Source organism: Salvelinus alpinus, chromosome 17, assembly GCF_045679555.1.
Source record: "Salvelinus alpinus chromosome 17, SLU_Salpinus.1, whole genome shotgun sequence".
NCBI classification, from domain to species: domain Eukaryota; kingdom Metazoa; phylum Chordata; class Actinopteri; order Salmoniformes; family Salmonidae; genus Salvelinus; species Salvelinus alpinus.
Window position 1 is genome coordinate 20,045,653 of NC_092102.1, and position 22,920 is coordinate 20,068,572.

The window sequence follows — 22,920 nt, forward strand, 5'->3', positions numbered from 1 at the left end:
CTCAGTGTTACCTCAGTACATGATATTCCAGGCAATGCATAATTCATATTCAGACAGAGGAGAGGATTAATAACCATGAAATGAAAAAATAAAAAGAGACCATTTGAGTGGACTCTTCAGTGCTGCATAATAGACATCCTGAAAACCAAAACAGATATGATTCACCTCTCCATACAGAATGGCTATTGTCTGTCTCTGCTGAGCCTTTGATTGTGCTGGTTTGAATCCTAATAGTGAGGAGGTAGACACCCTTGAGGGGCAAGAGGTGGATGAATTACTTCCATCCCTATCATAATGAGGCTTAGTAGGCTACATGTGAAAAGCATGGCACAGAAGAGTGCCTTGTTGTCAGAGTGGCTTTGTATAACTGCATTAGTAGTCTTACAACACACATACCGTCTTAATGGTGTGGTGCACAGGTTATGCATGGCCATGGCTGGGTATGAGTGTCTACCCTGCCATCAATATTAAAATAATATAATTCCTCTGGAATAGACACCATCCATCAAAATAACATGTTCTTATCAGTTTGGATCAATGATGCATTACCCACATTATATTGCAGTATGTGAAAAAACTGTCTACATTAAAGTCTAAAAGTTTGAGACTCAAACCTCTTGCAGTCAGAATGCCCTCCTTTTCATTCCATTCTTTCTATTTTAGTCGCTGCAGGCAATTTAGAGTAACATTCATAAATGTGAACTGTGTAGCTAATCTTATCTGATGCAAATGTTTCAACAAAAAAAACTATGTCCCTAGAAACCTCTTAAAATTCAGCTAAAACCCCCCCCCCCCCCCCAGTGTGAAGCATACTACATTTGATTGTGCAAACCTTCTCTGAGAGAAAGGCTGCTAAAACCTTGAAGCAGTTATCTTGGTTTCTGAGAAAGAAGCTCATAGCACAGGGGGGGTTAAAAGAGATAATGAACAGTAAGAATTACCCCTCTCTGGCTTTAAATGTAGAGCTTGATGAGAAAGGAATGGCTCTTATAATGTCTGAAAGATTGGAAGAAATCTCTTCACCCCATAACCAGAATCCTGAGAAAAAATATCTAAAGGCAGATTTGTATTTTATTTTTATAAACAGGATGGGTGGACATAACCATAAACACTAATTAGGTTCAGCGGAATGCAATGTAAATGGATGTTTGTTGTAGTATGGATACTCCTCCATTGTTTATGACTGTCTATGATCATCACTGAGGCTGTGTGAGAAGACAACGTTGCTGTAACCTGGCAAGCATCTGAAGCAGAGCAGAGCTGTGTAAAAATCTGGGACCTGGCAGGTCCCAGTATAGAACCACTATTTACCAAGCACAGCATTACTGTCAAACTAACTGACACTGTTGGAGGGAAGGGGGGGTCATCACCATGCAAACTGAAAGGAAATGTTTAGCTGATAAATGTATGCTTTCAAGGAAAATGTTAGAGGGAAATTAATAAACTGGAATTTGAAAAAGTCTTGAATAGAATGTTTGTCTAAGCCTCTAAATATAGTTTTTCTTCCAAATGGGCCAATTTGAATGCAGATCTATAAAAGACGTTTTAACATCTTGGTGGGAAATCAAACAAGCACAAATTATAGAGGGAAATAACTAAAAGACAGTAGAGAAAAACAACAACAATATAATACATTTTTATAGGCCTGAAATAGCCTAAATTTCAGTGATTGCAGCCAAAGATTTGAGCAGTGTGTTGTTGGCGCTGTTCACTGGGGTGGTGCTGAAATTGATGGATGTCAAACTTGACTTGTGTTAATTTCCTACAGGATCTCAAACTGACAGGCAGTGTATGGAACTAGTAATCAAATGGGATGTTTTGAAAACAATTTGATGTACATGCCAATGTAAAGCTGGATATTTCTACTGCACTCCATACAGTTTTTGAATGTTTGAGTTTCAGATTGTATAAATAATCAGGCCAGTTGCCTCCCAGTTTCCATTACTTAACTTTATGGCAAATAACTTGCCTACTCGCTCTTCTACAAATATTGGACAAAGGCATGATGGTTGGTCACCTTTAATTCAATGAATTGCTCAAATTAATCACAAAAATCAAGTCCCCAAAAAGCCATGACTGTTATGGACATTGTTACAACCGGTATGAGAAAGTGCTGCATTTGAAAATGTAAAAAAGCTATATGCAATATATTAACAAAACATTCCATCTTCCACACTTTCACAACAGGATTTACATGCTTCAACGTACATAGACCAAAACAGATACTGTACAGTGTGATGAGCGCAATAGTTTCAGAGGTTTCAAGAGGCCATCAAGAAAATATCAAACAAACCAACGAACCCACAATCTGCATGAAGGTGTTTTGATGATATTAGTCATGTGACATTCAAGCTGACATTCAAGTCTTTACTTCTTGTAAATGACAGGAGTCCACAACTCAGAGGCTGCAGTCCTGTTGTTTCTGTTTCTACCTGGATCTTAATTGATGAATTATTGTTATTGATTGACTAACTAGTCCATCCACCTGCTGCTCTAAGTTTGAATGAGTTTCTGATTAAAATGCAAAGATTAATACCAGGATAGTCTCCAACCCTCATGAGTTCTACAGCCAATATGTTTGATTGTTTGGTTGACTGAATGTCTTTTAACAAGCAGACAATGGGTTTTTAACTAGAAACTCTCTACCTAAATATTAGGTGATATACTGTAGGTTTGGGCTTTGCTATAAGAATGTAAAATATAACAGATGGTCAATACATTTCAATAGTAAATGACAAAGTGTATGTACAAGAAAAAAGTACATTAGTACTGACCTTTGACACATATGGCAAAATTACTGTACATCACATTAATGGTGACCCGATGCACATGTCCTTTATAAAACCTAATTTTACACAAAGAACTGCTCTCAATTTTGTCCTTCTGTCAGGCAATGCTGAACATAGTGCTGGTGTCCCCACACTCATCTGTGAAGTTGACCCTCTTAACACTAGTGTTACCAAAGCTGCTGACATCCTCCTGGTCTGTCTGCTCAGGGCTCTCACGGGAGGAGTCTTTCATGACACTGTAATACACCGGCACACTGTACTTGGTAACTTTCTCTGGGTCTTGGCCCTTGCACTTGCAAAGCTTTTTGAAGGCGGCCCGGAACTTCTGAGACATGAGGTTGTAGATGATAGGGTTGATGGCGCTGTTGACGTAGATGCACATGCGGCAGAAGAGCAAGAACCACGTGTTGAGGTAGGGTGGGTCCATGAAAGAGTTGACCACCACCAGTGTCCGGTATGGCATCCAGAGCAAGGTGAAAAGAATCACCACCACTGCTAGCATCTTTGTAACCTAAATTATGGGGGGGATTTTTTTTTAGAAAAAATTGTGTTAAAATATTCAGGTTCTTCATAATACTGTAAAGGTTACTACAGTGTCATAATAATTGACTCAAATGTTTCTGGTTGTTTGTTTGACTGATGAAAGGGCCTTTAGGACTACATTTCAAATTGTAAAGACAAAACTTTTTTTTCTAGAGCAGAGTAAAACAGTCTAATACCGCAGGAGCGGTAGAGATACTCTGAATGATCGGTTATGAAAAGCCAACTGACATTTACTCCTGAGGTGCTGACCTGTTGCATCCTCGACATCCACTGTGATTATTATTATTTGACCTTGCTGGTCACCTATGAACATTTGAACATCTTGGCCATGTTCTGTTATAATCTCCACCCCTCATAGCCTGGTTCCTCTCTAGGTTTCTTCCTAGGTTCTGGCCTTTCTAGAGAGTGTTTCCTAGCCACCGTGCTTCTACACCTGCATTGCTTGCTGTTTGGGGTTTTAGGCTGGGTTTCTGTACAGCACTTTGAGATATCAGCTGATGTAAGAAGGGCTTTATAAATACATTTGATTTGATTTGATTTAAACAAAGCTATAATTAATGTAAGGTGATAATAACAGGATGTCATGAACTTTGAAACCATTACTATGAGCCTGCTGCTGTATCCTCCACACTACATTGATGAACTATGCACTAGTCTGCATTGTGTAGATAAACTATACACTACATTGATGAACTATGCACTAGCCTGCATTGTGTAGATAAACTACACACTACATTGAACACATTTCGCAGAGTATTTTGTCCATTTAAAAGCCTTTGATTACTATTTTCCACAATAATTTACAAAATGTAGCTTACCTGTTTTCTTGACGTCACTGCACCCTTGTTCGATTTCCCCGACACCTTCACGTTGCTGGTGGATCGCCCCTGGTGTATAGAACCTTCACTTCTGTCGTTGAGATTGGTTGGCAAGGGGCTCATAAATAAAATCTTTGCGATAAGACCGTACAGTATAGTAGCCACAATGAGAGGGATGACGTAAAACAAAGTAAAGTCTAGAAAGTAAATTGGCATGTAGAGGTTTCTTGAGACACGGTAGCCACAGCTGACCACCACCCCATCGGCGTAGACGGTTTCGTTCGTGTCCACTAAAAAGAACCACATTATGCAGTACAGCGAGGTGAAAATCCACACACAGGCAATTATCCTCTTCGCCCGAGACACGGTGCAAATAAATTGCGCCTTGATGGAGTGGCAGATAGCAATGTAACGCTCAATGGTGAAGGCTGTGATGGAGCAGGATGATACATTAATACCCAGATATTGCAGGTATGTGATACAAAGGCACCCAGGGTAACCGTATATCCAAGAGTCGACTACTTCGGAAATATTAGGTAAACCGGCCGCTAAAAGGACGACAAGGTCCGCAATAGCCAGACTGACAAGATAACAGTTAGTAGGGGTCATCATGTGCTTGGTACGCAGCACAACCAACACCACCATAATATTCCCCGCTATCCCAACTCCGCATATTATAAGTGCGAGAACAATTGTTATAACTTGCACTTCAATGGAGTTCTGTGGCATATTGGTCAGAACTTCACTCTGTGTGAAATTTACGACATCTTGAGAGGTGTCAGTAGTATTCTCCATGGTGTTTTACTGTTGGCACATTTCTTCTGCTTTAATTTGCCTTGAGGTGGAACAGTTGACAAAAATCCTGAAAAAATATAGATACAAATTATTCTAAGATTGCCCAGAATATATAAAAGTATTTTTTTCCCCTTCAAAATGAGATACAAATATAAGTCAATGACTATGTCCTTTATCATGTTAGATGACAAAGATATTTGAAATGAAAGAGCTATTATCAAACAATTACAATGATTGCAAAAAAAGGAGCTTACCATGGTTAGGAAAGGTCTGAGCTTCATAACTCAAGTCCATCTGATATCCACAGAGATAGTAAAATGACTAGTTGCCCTCTCAGTGGTGCTGTACCCCTCTCTGAACAACCCCCCCTCTCTCTCGCTCTCTCTCTCTCTCTCTCTATATATATATATATTTATTTCTCTCTCTCTCTCTCTGTCTCTCTTTCTCTCTCTCTATATATATATATTTTTTCTCTCTCTCTCTCTCTCTCTCTCTCTCTCTCTCTCTCTCTCTCTCTCTCTCTCTCTCTCTCTCTCTCTCTCTCTCTCTCTCTATATATATATATATATTCTGCACCGTATTGAGGGGAGGATGGATGGGGCCATGTATCGCGAGATCGCGAGCCACACGGTCCCGTGTGGCTCAGTTGGTAGAGCATGGCGCTTGCAACGCCAGGGTTGTGGGTTCATTCCCCACGGGGGACCAGGATGAATATGTATGAACTTTCCAATTTGTAAGTCGCTCTGGATAAGAGCGTCTGCTAAATGACTTAAATGTAAATGTAAATGTAAATCTTGGCCAACAACCTCCTTCCCTCAGTAAGAGCATTGAAGATGGGTCGTGGCTAGGTCTTCCAGCATGACAACAGTGGGGGAACAAGTATTTGATACACTGCCGATTTTGCAGGTTTTCCTACTTACAAAGCATGTAGAGGTCTGTAATTTTTATCATAGGTACAGTACACTTCAACTGTGAGAGACGGAATCTAAAACAAAAATCCAGAAAATCACATTGTATGATTTTTAAGTAATTCATTTGCATCTCAAATACTTGTTCTCCCAACTGTATATATATTTACTTATTTCTCTCTCTGTGTCTCTCTTTCTCTATATATATATTTTTTTCTTTCTCTCTCTCTCTTTCACTGTAAGGTCTACATCTGTTGTATTCGGCGCATGTGACTAATAAAATTTTATTTTATTTGATTTTACAACATAGTGCATATTGCAGCAAAAATAGACTACAACTCAGCCTTGTCTAGTACCAGCAATGGCCATAGATTTAATGACCCAGTATGTTGACATAATGGGTCCGAAAATGCTGGAGTGCATGTCACTTGTTTTTACCATGTAAGGCAAAGTAAAAAGGGATTTTTATGTTGGCTACTTTGGTGGATACAAATCACAGCACACTTAACCCCTGCCCCCATCCTCGGTCCCCCACCTCTCGCTCACACTCTCTCTTCCATCTACATGTTCAGCCACACTTCACACCTCAAACTGTGCAGTGTCCTTACCACTGCTTGAGACCATCTGATTAGGTTTGGTCCTATGGGACGTTATCAACATCTATGACTTTGACTGTGCGACGTGATGATAAACCCTTCAATTAGCTACCACAACAAAATTAGAGACTTCAGCTCAGCCCTGTCTATTACTAACATTGACAATATGGACTTAATTACCCAGCTATGAACTGTGTACACAATGGTTGTGGAAATGCTGGAAGCATGTCACTTGTTTTTATCATGACAATAAGCAGTGTTGTTTTTATGTCTACTTTTTGACAATTGGCACCAGCTATCATTGATGTTGTGTATTGCCCCCCCACCCACCCCACCCCACTCATTCACTTTCTCTCTCTCGCTCTCTCTCCTAATCTCCTTATCCCCCTCATATTCAGCCACACTTCACATCTCAAACGGTGCAGTGTCCGTACTACTGCGCTGGGCTGGCTAATTAGGTTTGGTCCTAGGGGAAGACTGCTTTAATTAACCACTGCTTTAATACTGTTGGATGCAGTGGATTCTGAGGATCGTGTTAATGAAGCCCCTCAGCTCTCAGCCAACCTAATCTGGCGTTCTCTGAAACTATTTGGATAAGCCACTTGGAGCGTACCAGAATAGGCTACTCCAGCCCTACTATGTCACGGGGTGGTCAGAGCTGTCCATGCTATAGCTAATTCTGATTTGCTTTCCTTCAGTCAAAGATCTCTTCTCTCTATACACCAAGTCACTCCGTCATATCCTCTCAATGGTCTCTCCTATCATGACTATGCGGATGACGCTCAACTACTTTTCTACTTCCCCCTTCTGACGCCCACGTGGTGACACGCAGATATCTCAGTTTGGATGTCGGCCCAACACCTTAAGCTCAACCTCGACAAGACGGAGCTGCTCTTCCTCCAGGAGAGCCTGCTGTAGGCCCTTTCTACCTCTGATTTTGCTGATAGCTACTTTATTGAGGAAAAATGTACTTACAATGACTGTGATATGTGTTTGTCCCACCTAGCTATCTTAAGATGAATGAACTAACTGTAAGTCTGCTAAATTACTCAAATGTAAATATCATTGCGTCCCTGTATTGATAAATTATATAATGTACAAATACGGTGCTCAGGCAGATCACTTTTGACCTTTTAGTCCAGCGGAAAAGAAACAAATATACCTGAGATCGTTTCACTTTATGATACAAGTATCAAACATGGTACAGTAATACTAGATACCTTAAGGACATTTCTAAAGATTGGAGGTAGTCTGGGAAGCAAAAAACAGTCAACCAGGGCGGCAATTTTAATAAAATGTGATAGTGATAAAGCCACCAAATTTCACACAGCTGGGGTGTGTCTAAAGAGGTATTTTTGGCTGTAGTGCCATCACAGATTTTGTCCATTACTCCCCTGGTGGCCACCAACCAGCAGCGTGGGGCCATATTGGATTAGATTAACTTGGTCATATCTCCATAAATAATTGGTACATACAGCCCAATGATGGCTTAACATTTTTGAGGGGGTCTGGAAAACACAATAAAATGGCCTAAAAATGTAATGTATCCTTTAAACATTTAGTATAAATGTGGTGAAAACGTGTGCCAAATTACTTTTTTGTGTATATGTTTTCATGGCTAGTTCCAGTAGTTTACATGTAAATACTAAAACGTCATATAGGTATTCCCTGAAGTTTACTGATTTCAATTATATGATATTCTGTTTTGAGTCAATTTTAAGAAAAATTACAGGAAACCTTCCCTGTACACATTACTTTAGGTAAAATCCCACAGGAATGTATTACAGTATGTCCAGCAGAGAAACAGGTAACCCATTTTAACAAAATACTTGTATAATGAGACCTTTCAGACTTTACACAAAGTAAGTAAAAGTCTAAACAAAGATGTCTAGCTATAGTGTCATTGCAGGTTTAACCTGTTATACTCAGTGGTTTAGTGCTATTTTCTTGAAAATGAAAATGACGTAATTTCTCAATCAACGTTTGCACCGTAGCCTGTTGAATAATAACATTTTATATGCATTAAACACTTAATCCAAATGCAACATCTCCCTATGCCTACACACATTGACTTTAATCAATGTTTGTATTTTTAATACCTCTAAATCAGAAATTATTCCTATCTAATTTCAAAAGAGGCCATCATCACTGTTAATCATGAATGATAAATTCATCTTGTTTTACAGGTGAAACGTCCAAGCTGCCTCTGAATGTCAACCATAACCATGTGATCTCACTCAGTTTCATGAGAATATGCATTTAGATCTTCTTGAGTGATGTGAGTAAATACTATTTGAGCGGATTTCAGAGCACGTGATATTAACGAGCTACAGACTATCCTACCTGTATTGTTTCCATCAGAGCACATTTATCCTATGGCTTGCGTTGTTTTGGCTTTAGTGAAAAGTGTGTGGCAGTGAGAGAGAGTCAACAGGTGATATCAACTTGGTTGATCAAGTTCATGTCAGTAGTATGTTGCTCCACTCTGAGGGCTTTTGTACAGCCGCCAACCAGCTGCATGGGGCTGTATTGGACATGAACAAACAAGACAAACTGGCACAGACAGACAGAAAACACAGGTATAAATACCCAGGGGATAAGTGGGGAAGATAGGAGACACCTGGAGGGGGGTGAAGACAAGAACAAGGACAGGTGAAACAGATCAAGGCGTGACATATGAACATGTGAATCATGTCAACCAGCATTTTCTCAGCTCCTGTTTTTTCCCGGTCTCTCTTTTTCTCGTCCTCCTGGTTTTGACCCTTGCCTGTCCTGACTCTGAGCCCGCCTGCCTGACCACTCTGCCTGCCCCTGACCCTGACCCTGCCTGCTGTCCTGTACCTTTGCCACTATTCTGGATTATCGACCCCTGCCTGTCCTGACCTGTCGTTTGCATGCCCCTGTTGTTGAAATAAACATTGTTACTTCAACACAGTCTGCATTTGGGTCTTACCTGAAACCTGATAGTATGAACAGGCCATGACTGACCCAGTAAACTTGGACCAGCTCCGCAACGCCATCTCCTCCCAAGGAGCCATCATTAGTAAACACAAGGAATTTCTTTGCGGGTTTGATGGAAGGGTTCCAGGACGTAGCCGAATGTCACGACCTAGTATTGGACGATTGCCGGAGGAATTCCGCAGTTTGCCTTCCCAGGCAGCCGACCACAACGGTAACCTCCCAGCCCCTCAGTAACCCGGCTGGTAGAAGCACCATCACCCCCGTTTCCCGGGAACCCCACTTACCTCCCCCGGAGTGCTACGATGGAGATTCCAGAACCTGTTGGGCATTTCTCTCCCAGTGATCCCTCGTTTTCGAGCTACAGCCTTCTTCGTTCCCTCGGACAGCTCGAAGATAGTGTACATTATTACGCTGATGTCCGGGAAGGCACTCGCCTGGGCCACTGTGGTGTGGGAGCAACAATCCGCCGTCTACCTCAGTCTGAAGGTATTCTTGGTGAGGCTCCAGTGTCCGGGAGAGAGGCTGCCCGGAAGTTACTCCAGCTTCGGCAGGACACCCTCAGTGTGGCAGACTATGCGGTGGAGTTCTGCACGCTAGCAGCGGAGGGTACCTGGAACCCGGAAGCGCTGTTCGACACGTTCCTGCACAGATTATCAGAGGAGGTAAAGGGTGACCTGGCAGCCCGAGATCTACCAACGGATCTCGACTCACTCATCGCTTTAACCATCCAGATTGATGGTCGGCTATGGGAACGTAGGAGGTAGAACAGGTCCAATTGCGGTCCCAATCACTCACTCAGGGATCCCACCTTGCATCTGATGAACTCCGGAAGTTCCCGGCGTCTACGTCCCCGAGAGGATCTGAGCTTACCCAAGTCCCTCCAAGATCCTCTGGAGACTGCCGATTCACCTCTTCCCGAGCCGATGCAGCTCGGCAGGGCTAGGCTGTCTCCAGCAGAACGAGGTACGCAGACTGAGACCCAGAGTTGTCTGTATTGCGGTACTGCCGGTCATTATGTGTCTACCTGTCCCTTCAAGAGACCTAGCTCATTCGTTGGAGTGAGTACTTTGGTGGGCCTTAAAGATTATTTTTCGTCTCTCCTTGCTCGCCCCCCTCTTCATGCCATCCTGCGGTGGGGCGACTAGTCCAAGTCTCTCCAGGTACTCATCGACTCAGGGGCCGTTGTGAGTCTCATATACGTTACCCTGGCATCCGAGCTGGCCATCCCCACTCAACCCCTCTCCATTCCCATGGGTGTTAGAGCGCTGGATGGGCGCTCTATAGGCCGTGTCACCCACCAGACCAACCTACGAGTGTCGGGGAACCACAGCGAGACGTTGAGTCTCCGCAGTTTCCCGTGGTATTGGGATTCTCTTGGCTCCAGCAACACAATCCCTCCATTGACTTCTGGTGCCATCATGGGCTGGAGCCCGTCCTGCAACCCTCATTGCCTGAAGTCAGTTCTGCCTGCCACGGGACATCTTCCTGGGGGCTTGGAAATTGCCCCGGACCTCTCTGCCAGCTCCGCAGAGTACCAGGACCTCCGGCAGGGCTTCAGTAAGGCCTGGGACACTTCGCTTCCGCAGTACCGGCCGGTATTCAAGAAGGTCAAGCCTGAGGCACTGGCAAGCCGCTATATTGCCGCTGCTTCTATCCTGGAAGCCGAGACCTTTCCCCCCTCTCCAAGGTCATTAATCCCTCTGCTGTTTGCCCTCTGTTGCCCCGTACCCTCCGTATTTTTCCTACCTTTTCCTTGTCTAAAGTTAAAACCATGTCTGACTGCCCCTTGTCTCCTGTTTTTAGGCCCACTCCTCTCCTCGTCTCATCGAAGGCTGACCGGCGTACATGGTAAGACGCCTCCTGAAGGTTCGACCTCGGGGCAGGAGATTCCAGTACCTGGTTGACTGGGAAGGTTATGGCCTGGAGGAGAGGTGCTGGGTCTCTGCTAGGGACATCCTGGACTCAGGCCTCATCGAGTTCCCACGCCAGCACCCCGCTCAACCAGGTATGCGCCCAGGTAGGATGCCAAGTGGCGTCCCTAGAGGGGGAGAGGAGGGGTACTGTCACGCCCTGATCTGTTTCACCTGTCCTTGTGCTTGTCTGCACCACCCTCCATGTGTCGCCCATCTTCCCCACTTATCCTCTGGGTATTTATACCTGTGTTTTCTGTCTGTCTGTGCCAGTTCGTCCTGTTTGTTCAAGTCAACCAGCGTTTTCTCAGGTCCTGTTTTTCCCAGTCTCTCTTTTTCTCATCCTCCTGGTTTTGACCCTTGCTTGTCTTGACTCTGAGCCCGCCTGCCTGACCACTCTGCCTGCCCCTGACCCTGAGCCTGCCTGCCATCCTGTACCTTTACCTGTACCTGCCCTGACTTGTCGTTTGCCTGCGACTGTTGCAATAAATATTGTTACTTCAACACAATCTGCACTTGAGTCTTACCTGAAACCTGATACCATATCTCCATAAGTAACTGGTACTTACATCCCAATGATGGCTTAAAATGTTTGAGGGGTCTGGAGAACACAATAAAATGGCCCAAGTATGTAATATATACAGTACCAGTCAAAGGTTTGGGCACACCTACTCATTCAAGGGTTTTTCTTTATTTTTACAATTTTCTACATTGTAGAATAATAGTGAAGACATCAAAACTATGAAATAATATGTATGGAGTCATGTCGTAACATTTGTTTTGAGCACTTTTCATCCCTAATTTCATGGTATCCAATTGGTAGTTACAGTCATGTCTCATCGCTGCAACTCCCGTACGGACTCGGGAGAGGCAAAGGTCGGGAGCCGTACGTCCTCCGAAACACAACCCAGCCAAGTCGCACTGCTTCTTGACACAATGCCCGCTTAACCCAGAAGCCAGCAGCACCAATGTGTCGGAGGAAACACCGTACACCTGGCAACCGTGTCAGCGTGCATTGCACCTCATATATGTTACAGGAGTCGCTAGAGTCGCTAGAGCGCGATGGGACAAGAACATCTCTGCCAGCCAAACCCTCCCCTAACCCGGACGACGCTGGGCCAATTGTGAGCCGCCCCATGGGTCTCCCGGTTGAACCAGGATCTCTAGTGACACAGCTAGCACTGTGTGCAGTGCCTTAGACCACTGCACCACTCGGGAGGCCCCTGTCAAAATATATTTTATATTTGAGATTCTTCAAAGTAGACACCCTTTGCCTTGATGTCAGCTTTGCACACTCTTGGCATTCTCTCAACCAGCTTCATGAGGTAGTCACCTGGAATGCATTTCAATTAATAGGTGTGCCTTGTTAAAAGTTCATTTTTGGAATTTCTTTCCTTCTTAATGCATTTGACCCAATCAGTTGTGTTGTGACAAGGTAGAGGTGGTATACAGAAGATAGCCCTCTTTGGTAAAAGACCAAGTCATATTATGGCAAGAACATCTCAAATAAGCAAAGAGAAACGACAGTCCATCATTACTTTAAGACATGGAACATTTTCTGAAATGTTCTAAAACTTTGAAAGTTTCTTAAATTGCAGTCGCAAAACCATCAAGTGCTATGATGAAACTGACTCTCATGAGGACTGCCACAGGAAAGGAAGACCCAGAGTTCCCTCTGCTGCAGAGGACATGTTCATTAGAGTTGCCTGCCTCAGAAATTGCAGCCCAAATAAATGATTCACAGAGTTCAAGTAACAGACACATCTCAACATCAACTGTGGAAATCTGTTCTCTGGTCTGAGTCCAAATTTTAGATTTTTGGTTCCAACTGTCGTGTCTTTGTGAGACGCAGAGTAGGTGAACAGACGATCCCTGCATGTGTGGTTCCCACTGTGAAGCATGGAGGAGGAGGTGTGATAGTGTGGGGTTGCTTTGCTGGTGACACTGTCAGTGATTTATTTAGAATTCAAGGCACACTTAATCAGCATGGCTACCACAGCATTCTGCAGCGATATGCCATGCCATCTCGTTTCCACTTAGTGGGACTATCATTTGTTTTTCAACAGGACAATGACCCAACACACCTCCAGACTGTTTAAGGACAATTTGACCAAGAAGGAGCGTGATGAATCTAACATCCAAAATATATTTTGATTTGTTTAACACTTTTTTGCTTACTACATGATTCCATATGTATTATTTCATAGTTTTGATGACTTCAATATTATTCTACAATGTAGAAAATAGTAGAAATAAAGAAAAACCGTTGAATGAGTAGGTGTGTCCAAAAGTTTAACTGATACTGCATGTGTCCTTTAAATATTTTGTAGAAAAGTGGTGAAAAAGTGGCCACAAATTAACCAACATTACTGGTTCTTGAACATACTTTCATCCTCATTTCAGTATTTTACATTTAAAGACTTAAAACTGTCAAATGGGTGTACCCTAAAGTCTACTAATTACAATGATATGAAATATGATATTCTGTATTTTGGAACCATGGACATGAAGCCATTCCAATTATAGAACTCCACCTTTTTGAATTGAATGTATGGGACACGATACTAATTCTACCATTCCTTACTCTTTTGGTGCATGTTATATATCATTCTAATCCATATATATCACACAATCTTTTGAAATCATTAGGAGCATGCTGAAATTTGATCGTCTCAATTCAGGGATCAAAATATCAACAACAACAATCTGTAATTTTGACAGCATTTTTTGTTAAAATACATGATCCATTTGATTGTATTTTCCATGCTACCTAGAACATTTTAAGCCATCATTAATATACCACTTACAAATGAATTTATGCCCAATTCAAATTACAGAACAATAATTTTAAGGAACATTTCCACTACATTTCTGCATAACATTTAAAGGACACACACATAAGGCATACTCAAACATTTTAAGCCATCATATAACTGATAATGCCCTAGAAGTCGGTGTTTGGAGGCACTGGTGTTTTTGGCCTGAGATGAAGTCGAGGGCCGGCAAACCGTGCCACTATATTCTCCAAACAACAGCTTTGTGGGCATTATCACTTTTATACAACGGGTTACCAACATATTCAAATAATGATTGATATATTTTCATAATTTTTTTTATTTTGATAAATGTATTCATACTCTTTCATCCTTCCACAAGATATAGTCCTGACACAAATCTAGGGTTGTTACCCAAGCTGGCTGATCGTTTGTTCTATCAGTTCGGTTGCCAGAGACGCGACCCAGTCATTCAATCTTTTTGTTCTGTATCTATGGACGCGACCCAGTCATTTGCTCTAAATGTTCTATTGCCATGCTGGCTGGCAACGTTCTTATCCCTTGCTTGCTAGCTAGCCAGCTACAGCTAACTTACAGTCACGTCAAACAGTGCAGACAGAAAACAGCAAAGTAGCTGCATTTGTTTACGCTGTTTTCTACTGACATTTATTTGGATACATCCATAACAATGAGCTAATGAGGCGCGATTTCACCTGGCATACAAAATGTGCTCTCTCGTCAGGACACTGTTGTTCAGAGGAGTTAGCCAACAACACAGCTAACACAATCACTTCAAACTGAAGCTGGAAAGACTGAAAACTAGCTGAACTTCTTTTCATTTTACTTGCTTTCTATTGACATTTCTTTGTATATATCCATAAAAATTATGCCAGCTGATTCATGATTTCGACTGCCTGCCTGTCTGTCTCGTCCCAACTCCCGACACGTTCATTACTATGGGACAGCTGGAGATTGAATTTGAATATTGAAACAATGTTGCGAATGTCGGAGAGATAGACAGTAAGGTTTATACAAATATTCGTTGTTGAAAACTAAATGTTAGTCTAAAAGACATGTAAGATAATGTCTAGAAGATTTTTATAGTGGAGATCAAGTTTAGAAATTACCTGGCTGGGTTGATGAGACAGCGGATTGCGCAGTCAGATGGAACAGAGTAAATAGGCATTTTAATGTCATAGATTTAGCCGATGGTAGCTTGTGGAATAGCCACCAGATGGAATGCGGTTTTAACCTATCAGCATTCAGGATTAGAACCACCCGTTGTATAATACAAATTATTTATGGAGATATGTCCAAGTGAATCCTGTTCAATTAGAACCTATGTAGCTTGTTGGTGTTCATTTTAGGTTATTACATCTGAAATGGCACTATAGCTAGACATCTTTATGGAGTAGTTTACTCACTTTGTGTAAATACTGAAAGGCCTCATCATAATGGGTTACCTGTCTCTCTGCTGGACATAATGCATTCCTATGGGATTTTACCTAAAGTGACATGTAAAGGGCAGGTTTCTTGTCACATTTCTTAAAATTGACACAAAACAGAATAGCATATTATACTGTATATCACTGCAATCAGTAGACTTCAGGGAACACCCATATATATTTTTGTTGAGTGTTTACATGTAAACTATTGGAACTACCCACCAAAAACATTTTTCAAAAAACAGTAAGTTGGCACATGTTTTCAGCCTTTTTGTACAGAAATTTTAAAGGATACATATACAGTTGAAGTCGGAAGTTTACATACACTTAGGTTGGAGTCATTAAAACTCGTTTTTCAACTACTCCACAAATTTCTTGTTAACAAATTATAGTTTAGGCAAGTCAGTTAGGACATCTACTTTGTGCATGACACAAGTAATTTTTCCAACAATTGTTTACAGACAGATTATTTAACTTATAATTCACTGTATCACAATTCCAGTGGGTCAGAAGTTTACATACACTAAGTTGACTGTCTTTAAACAGCTTGGAAAATTCCAGAAAATGTCATGGCTTTAGAAGCTTCTGATAGGCTAATTGACATAATTTGAGTCAATTGGAGGTGTACCTGTGGATGTATTTCAAGGCCTACCTTCAAACTCAGGGCCTCTTTGCTTGACATCATGGGAAAATCAAAAGAAATCAGCCAAGACCTCAGAAAACAAATTGTAGACCTCCACAAGTCTGGTTCATCCTTGGGAGCAATTTCCGAACGCCTGAAAGTACCACGTTCATCTGTACAAAGAATAGTATGCAAGTATAAACACCATGGGACCACGCAGCCGTCATACCGCTCAGGAAGGAGATGCGTTCTGTCTCCCAGAGATGAACGTACTTTAGTGCAAAAAGTGCAAATCAATCCCAGAACAACAGCAAAGGACCTTGTGAAGATGCTGGAGGAAACAGGTACAAAAATATCTATATCCACAGTAAAACGAGTCCTATATCGACATAACCTGAAAGGCCGCTCAGCAAGAAAGAAGCCACTGCTCCAAAACCACCATAAAAAATCCAGACTACGGTTTGTAACTGCACATGGGTACAAAGATCGTACTTTTTGGAGAAATGTCCTCTGGTCTGATGAAACAAAAATAGAACTGTTTGGCCATAATGACCATCGTTATGTTTGGAGGAAAAAGGGGGAGGCTTGCAAGCCGAAGAACACCATCCCAATCGTGAAGCATGGGGGTGGCAGCATCATGCTCTGGGAGTGCATTGTTGCAGGAGGGACTGGTGCAGTTAACAAAATAGATGGCATCATGAGGATGGAAAATTATGTGGATATATTGAAGCAACATCTCAAGACATCAGTCAGGAAGTTAAAGCTTGGTCGCAAATGGAATATGAACAATGACTCCAAGCATACTTCCAAAGTTGTGGCAAAATGGCTAAAGGACAACAAAGTCAAGGTACTGGAGTGGCCATCATAAAGCCTTGACCTCAATCCTATAGAAAATTAGAACTGAAAAGAACTGAAAAAGCGTGTGAGAGCAAGGAGGCCTACACACCTGATTCAGTTACACCAGCTCGGTCAGGAGGAATGGGCCAAAATTCACCCAACTTATTGTGGGAAGCTTGTGGAAGGCTCCCCAAAACGTTTGACCCAAGTAAAACAATTTAAAGGCAATTCCACCAAATACCAATTGAGTGTATGTAAACTTCTGACCCACTGGGAATGTGATGAAAGAAATAAAAGCTGAAATAAATCATTCTCTCTACTATTGTTCTGACATTTCACATTCTTAAAATAAAGTGGTGATCCTAACTGACCTAAAACAGGGAATTTTTACTGGGATTAAATGTCAGGAATTGTGAAAAACTGAGTTTAAATGTATTTGGCTAAGTGTATGTAAACTTCCGACTTCAACTGTATATGGCATCTTTGGGACATTTTATTGTTTTACAGACCTCCTCAAACATTTTAAGCCATCATTGGGCTATATGTACTGTCGTGTCTTTGGCTATGCCGGATTAGTGATATGACATGCTATTCTATAAAATCTTTTTTCTGTAATTAATATTACCTGATTGAGTTAATCATGTAAATGTAATTAACTAGAAAGTCGGAGCACCACGAAATAATATTTATAGAGCTGTTATCTTCCGAATAAACTCTTAAAGACCTAGTAATATTTTACATCAATAGCAGTCAATATTAATCGTCATCTTATTTCAGTCTCATCTGAAAGTTGTAAATTCTTGGTTATCTTCACAAACCCTGGCTAACAAGTTGAATCAGCAATACAAAATTGGGTTTAGTTATTTATTTACTAAATACCTAACTAATCACACAGAATTACATACAGTGGGGCAAAAAAGTATTTAGTCAGCCACCAATTGTGCAAGTTCTCCCACTTAAAAAGATGAGAGAGGCCTGTAATTTTCATCATAGGTACACTTCAACTATGACAGACAAAATGAGGGAAAAAATCCAGAAAATCACATTGTAGGATTTTTAATGAATTTATTTGCAAATTATGGTGGAAAATAAGTATTTGGTCAATAACAAAAGTTTATCTCAATACTTTGTTAAATACCCTTTGTTGGCAATGACAGAGGTCAAACGTTTTCTGTAAGTCTTCACAAGGTTTTCACACACTGTTGCTGGTATTTTGGCCCATTCCTCCATGCAGATCTCCTCTAGAGCAGTGATGTTTTGGGGCTGTTGCTGGGCAACACAGACTTTCAACTCCCTCCAAAGATTTTCTATGGGGTTGAGATCTGGAGACTGGCTAGGCCACTCCAGGACCTTGAAATGCTTCTTACGAAGCCACTCCTTCATTGCCCGGGCGGTGTGTTTGGGATCATTGTCATGCTGAAAGACCCAGCCACGTTTCATCTTCAATGCCCTTGCTGATGGAAGGAGGTTTTCACTCAAAATCTCATGATACATGGCCCCATTCATTCTTTCCTTTACACGGATCAGTCGTCCTGGTCCCTTTGCAAAAAAACAGCCCCAAAGCATGATGTTTCCACCCCCATGCTTCACAGTAGGTATGGTGTTCTTTGGATGCAACTCAACATTCTTTGTCCTCCAAACACGACGAGTTGAGTTTTTACCAAAAAGTTCTATTTTGGTTTCATTTGACCATATGACATTCTCCCAATCTTCTTCTGGATCATCCAAATGCTCTCTAGCAAACTTCAGACGGGCCTGGACATGTACTGGCTTAAGCAGGGGGACACGTCTGACACTGCAGGATTTGAGTCCCTGGCGGCGTAGTGTGTTACTGATGGTAGGCTTTGTTACTTTGGTCCCAGCTCTCTGCAGGTCATTCACTAGGTCCCCCCGTGTGGTTCTGGGATTTTTGCTCACCGTTCTTGTGATCATTTTGACCCCACGGGGTGAGATCTTGCGTGGAGCCCCAGATCGAGGGAGATTATCAGTGGTCTTGTATGTCTTCCATTTCCTAATAATTGCTCCCACAGTTGATTTCTTCAAACCAAGCTGCTTACCTATTGCAGATTCAGTCTTCCCAGCCTGGTGCAGGTCTACAATTTTGTTTCTGGTGTCCTTTGACAGCTCTTTGGTCTTGGCCATAGTGGAGTTTGGAGTGTGACTGTTTGAGGTTGTGGACAGGTGTCTTTTATACTGATAACAAGTTCAAACAGGTGCCATTAATACAGGTAACGAGTGGAGGACAGAGGAGCCTCTTAAAGAAGAAGTTACAGGTCTGTGAGAGCCAGAAATCTTGCTTGTTTGTAGGTGACCAAATACTTATTTTCCACCATAATTTGCAAATAAATTCATAAAAAATCCTACAATGTGATTTTCTGGATTTTTTTTCTTCTCATTCTGTCTGTCATAGTTGAAGTGTACCTATGATGAAAATTACAGGCCTCTCTCATCTTTTTAAGTGGGAGAACTTGCACAATTGGTGGCTGACTAAATACTTTTTTGCCCCACTGTATACACGGAATGAACCATACATTGATTACAAATTACGTCATAAAGGAAAACGTCCCTAGCAGACGGAGCAGATATGACAGCTGGTAACACAAAGAACGGGGGTTGGGTTTGAGTGAAAGAGCGGGAAGACTGAGGAACAAAGGGAGAAGCTATCGTAAATACAGTCTTATGCATTCTAAATTACCGCCCATTTGGAAAAGGAAAATGCAATAAATATTTAATCTGAGCTGCGCTTCAATAGGTTGGTGGTAGATGGAAGGCCGTGTTGCCCAACAGAGTCCTTTGTCCTTTGAAGAGTGTCTCTGGTGGTGAACGGGATACGTAGTGTCGTTGTTGGGTGGTAGACAGGATACTCTGTCTGTCCTCTCCTAGCCCAGGTTTACAGCGGCCGCTGCTAACTCAACGGCTAGGAGGTATCACTTCTGTAGTGAATAAGAGTTCAAAGTTCATACCATTCGCAACCAAAGGTCACGCTGAGGTTGGCTTAGTTCTGTAGTTGACATTTTAGTCCTCTTCAACGTATGGACCGTCGTCCTATCGTCCTCGGAGCAGAAGGTTATATTTTCGTCAAGGGCTTATATAGTGGAGGGAGAGAAGGGTGTGTTTCATAGTTTATAACCCATTTCTCTTCACAGGGGCGGGCCACTGATTGAGCAGAGCACTAATCTGATGATAACCCAATTCTCTCATTTGGAAGCTAAAATTACATTGAATCTTTTCACAAATAGTTTCATTTGAATTGCATTTAAATTGCACAACAATTCCATGTGATTCTGATAACTATAATGTGTAGACTTTCCCAGATACAGTTTATGTCGTCCTGTCATCAGTCATAATGTCTCAGATGACAACCGAACTGACGTCATATTCATTAAGTACCAACGCATATTTTCAACTGGTTCTATTACCGAAATATGGTTCCTTTCCCCCACTTGTTTGATGTTCCCCGACTGTCTATGTTTAACAAAGGCTATTCAAGAGTCCTTCCGTATAGTCAGAGAGAGAGGGAAGGGAGAAAGGTATTTATGGGGGGGTCATAAACCTTACCCACAGGCCAACGTCATGACAGTACCAATTATTTATGGAGATATGGCCATGTGAATCGTGTCCAATACAGCCCCATGCAGCTGGTTGGCGGCTGTACAAAAACCCTCAGAGTGGATTGAGCTTCATACTACTGCGATGAACTTGATCAACCAAGTTGATTTCACCTGTTGACTCCCTCTCATCTTAACATTAAGCCTTAAAACCTTTTGTCAATAGGGGGAGCTGTTAGCATTATTATTTTTTTTACATTTCCAAATTAAACTGCCTCGTACTCAATTCTTGCTCGTACAATATGCATATTATTATTACTATTGGATAGAAAACAATCTCTAGTTTCTAAAACCGTTTGAATTATGTCTGTGGGTGAACCAGAACTCTTTCTACAGCGAAACTCATGACAGGACATGCGAAGCTCTGAAAAATAGTCTCTGATCTCGGATCAGTTTAAAACTCTGTGTGTGCCCTATGGCTCGACATGAACTGCACCCGCCTTCCCCTGGATGTCAGTAACCAATGAGAAGTGGAATGGTGTCTCTACGTGTTTGTCAGAGTTTTTAAAAGGGAATGGAGTGAGATGTCCCTTCTTTTCGACGCTTGCCAGGACGCAAGGGAGGACATCAGAATCGCATGCTCAAAAGCTCTCGTTATTGATCAAAGATATATCCGTCTGTGATTTAATTCGATATAGGTGTTAGAAACATCATAACGAAGTTATTTGAAACCGATTTATATCAGTTTATGCGAGTATATTGCTATTTTTCTGAATTTCCTTAGTATTGCGTTTGAGGATTTGGGCATGTGTGTGCCGTGTAGCTATCGTTAGCTGCTAGTTTCGAAGTTGAGGAGGTCGTTTTACAACAAAGCAACGATTCTTTTGGACAAAGGACACATTGCCCAAGATACTGATGGAAGCTCGTCCAAAAGTAAGAGTTATTTATGATTTTATTCCGTATTTATGTGGAAAAATGTAAACGCAGTTGTCAGCCATTTTTTGCGGCACTAGTCTGGCTGTAACTCACAATGTATGTCTAGTAACGTAAATTTTAAAAATCTAAATCAGCGGTTGCATTAATAACCAATGCATCTTTCATTAGCTGTCCAACCTGTATTTTTTTAGTCAATCTAATCGATAAATAATCGTAAACATAGGTGCCTTTCCAAGATGGCGCCGGCCCGAATGCATGCCATGTTTTGACAGATTACATTGCATAACCACGATTTGTGATGCTAAATATGCACATTTTCGAACAAACTCTATATGCATTGTGTAATATGATGTTACAGGACTGTCATCTGAAAAATTCTGAGAAGGTTAGTGAAAAAATTTATATATTTTGGTGGCGATAACGTTATCGCCCCTTTTGCCTTGATTTAATGCTGGTGTGATGTTAGCTCATGTGGTATGCTAATATAACGATATATTGTGTTTTCGCTGTAAAACACTTAGAAAATCTGAAATATTGTCTGGATTCACAAGATCTGTGTCTTTCGATTGCTGTAGGCTGTGTATTTTTCAGAAATGTTTTAGGATGAGTATTTTGGTAATTGACGTCGGTCTCTGTAATTATTCCGGCTGCTTCCAACGCTATTTCAGATTGCAGCTGCAATGTACAACTGTGATTTATACCTGAAAAATGCACATTTTTCTAAAAAAACATATCCTATACCATAAATATGTTATCAGACTGTCATCTTATGAAGTTGTTTCTTGGTTAGTGGCTATATATATCTTTATTTAGTCGAATTAGTGATAGCTACTGATGCAGGAAAAAAATGGTGGAGAAAAAAAGTTGTGTCTTTTGCTATCGTGGTTAGCTAATAGATTTACATATTGTGTCTTCCCTGTAAAACACTTAGAAAATCTGAAATATTGTCTGGATTCACAAGATCTTTGTCTTTCAATTGCTGTAGGCTGTGTATTTTTCAGAAATGTTTTAGGATGAGTATTTTGGTAATTGACGTCGGTCTCTGTAATTATTCCGGCTGCTTCCAACGCTATTTCAGATTGCAGCTGCAATGTACAACTGTGATTTATACCTGAAAAATGCACATTTTTCAAAAAAAACATATCCTATACCATAAATATGTTATCAGACTGTCATCTTATGAAGTTGTTTCTTGGTTAGTGGCTATATATATCTTTATTTAGTCAAATTAGTGATAGCTACTGATGGAGTAAAAAACTGGTGGAGTAAAAAAAGTGGTGTCTTTTGCTAACGTGGTTAGCTAATAGATTTACATATTGTGTCTTCCCTGTAAAACATTTTAAAAATCAGAAATGATGGCTGGATTCACAAGATCTGTATCTTTCATCTGGTGTCTTGGACTTGTGATTTAATGATATTTAGATGCTTGTATTTACTT

General features: G+C 41.4%; 1 protein-coding gene across 1 annotated transcript; it reads right to left on the reverse strand.

The window, feature by feature from the left end:
* Nucleotides 1-2,003: 2,003 nt before the first annotated feature.
* LOC139542411 (thyrotropin-releasing hormone receptor-like) lies at nucleotides 2,004-5,309 on the reverse strand. The gene is made up of 3 exons (XM_071347817.1): nucleotides 5,200-5,309; nucleotides 4,151-5,012; nucleotides 2,004-3,300 (listed from the first exon to the last, which is right to left on the reverse strand). Exons 2-3 carry the CDS (start codon nucleotides 4,943-4,945, stop codon nucleotides 2,887-2,889), a joined length of 1,209 nt encoding a protein of 402 aa, XP_071203918.1. The 5' UTR covers nucleotides 4,946-5,012; nucleotides 5,200-5,309; the 3' UTR covers nucleotides 2,004-2,886.
* Between the last annotated feature and the right edge of the window lie 17,611 nt (nucleotides 5,310-22,920).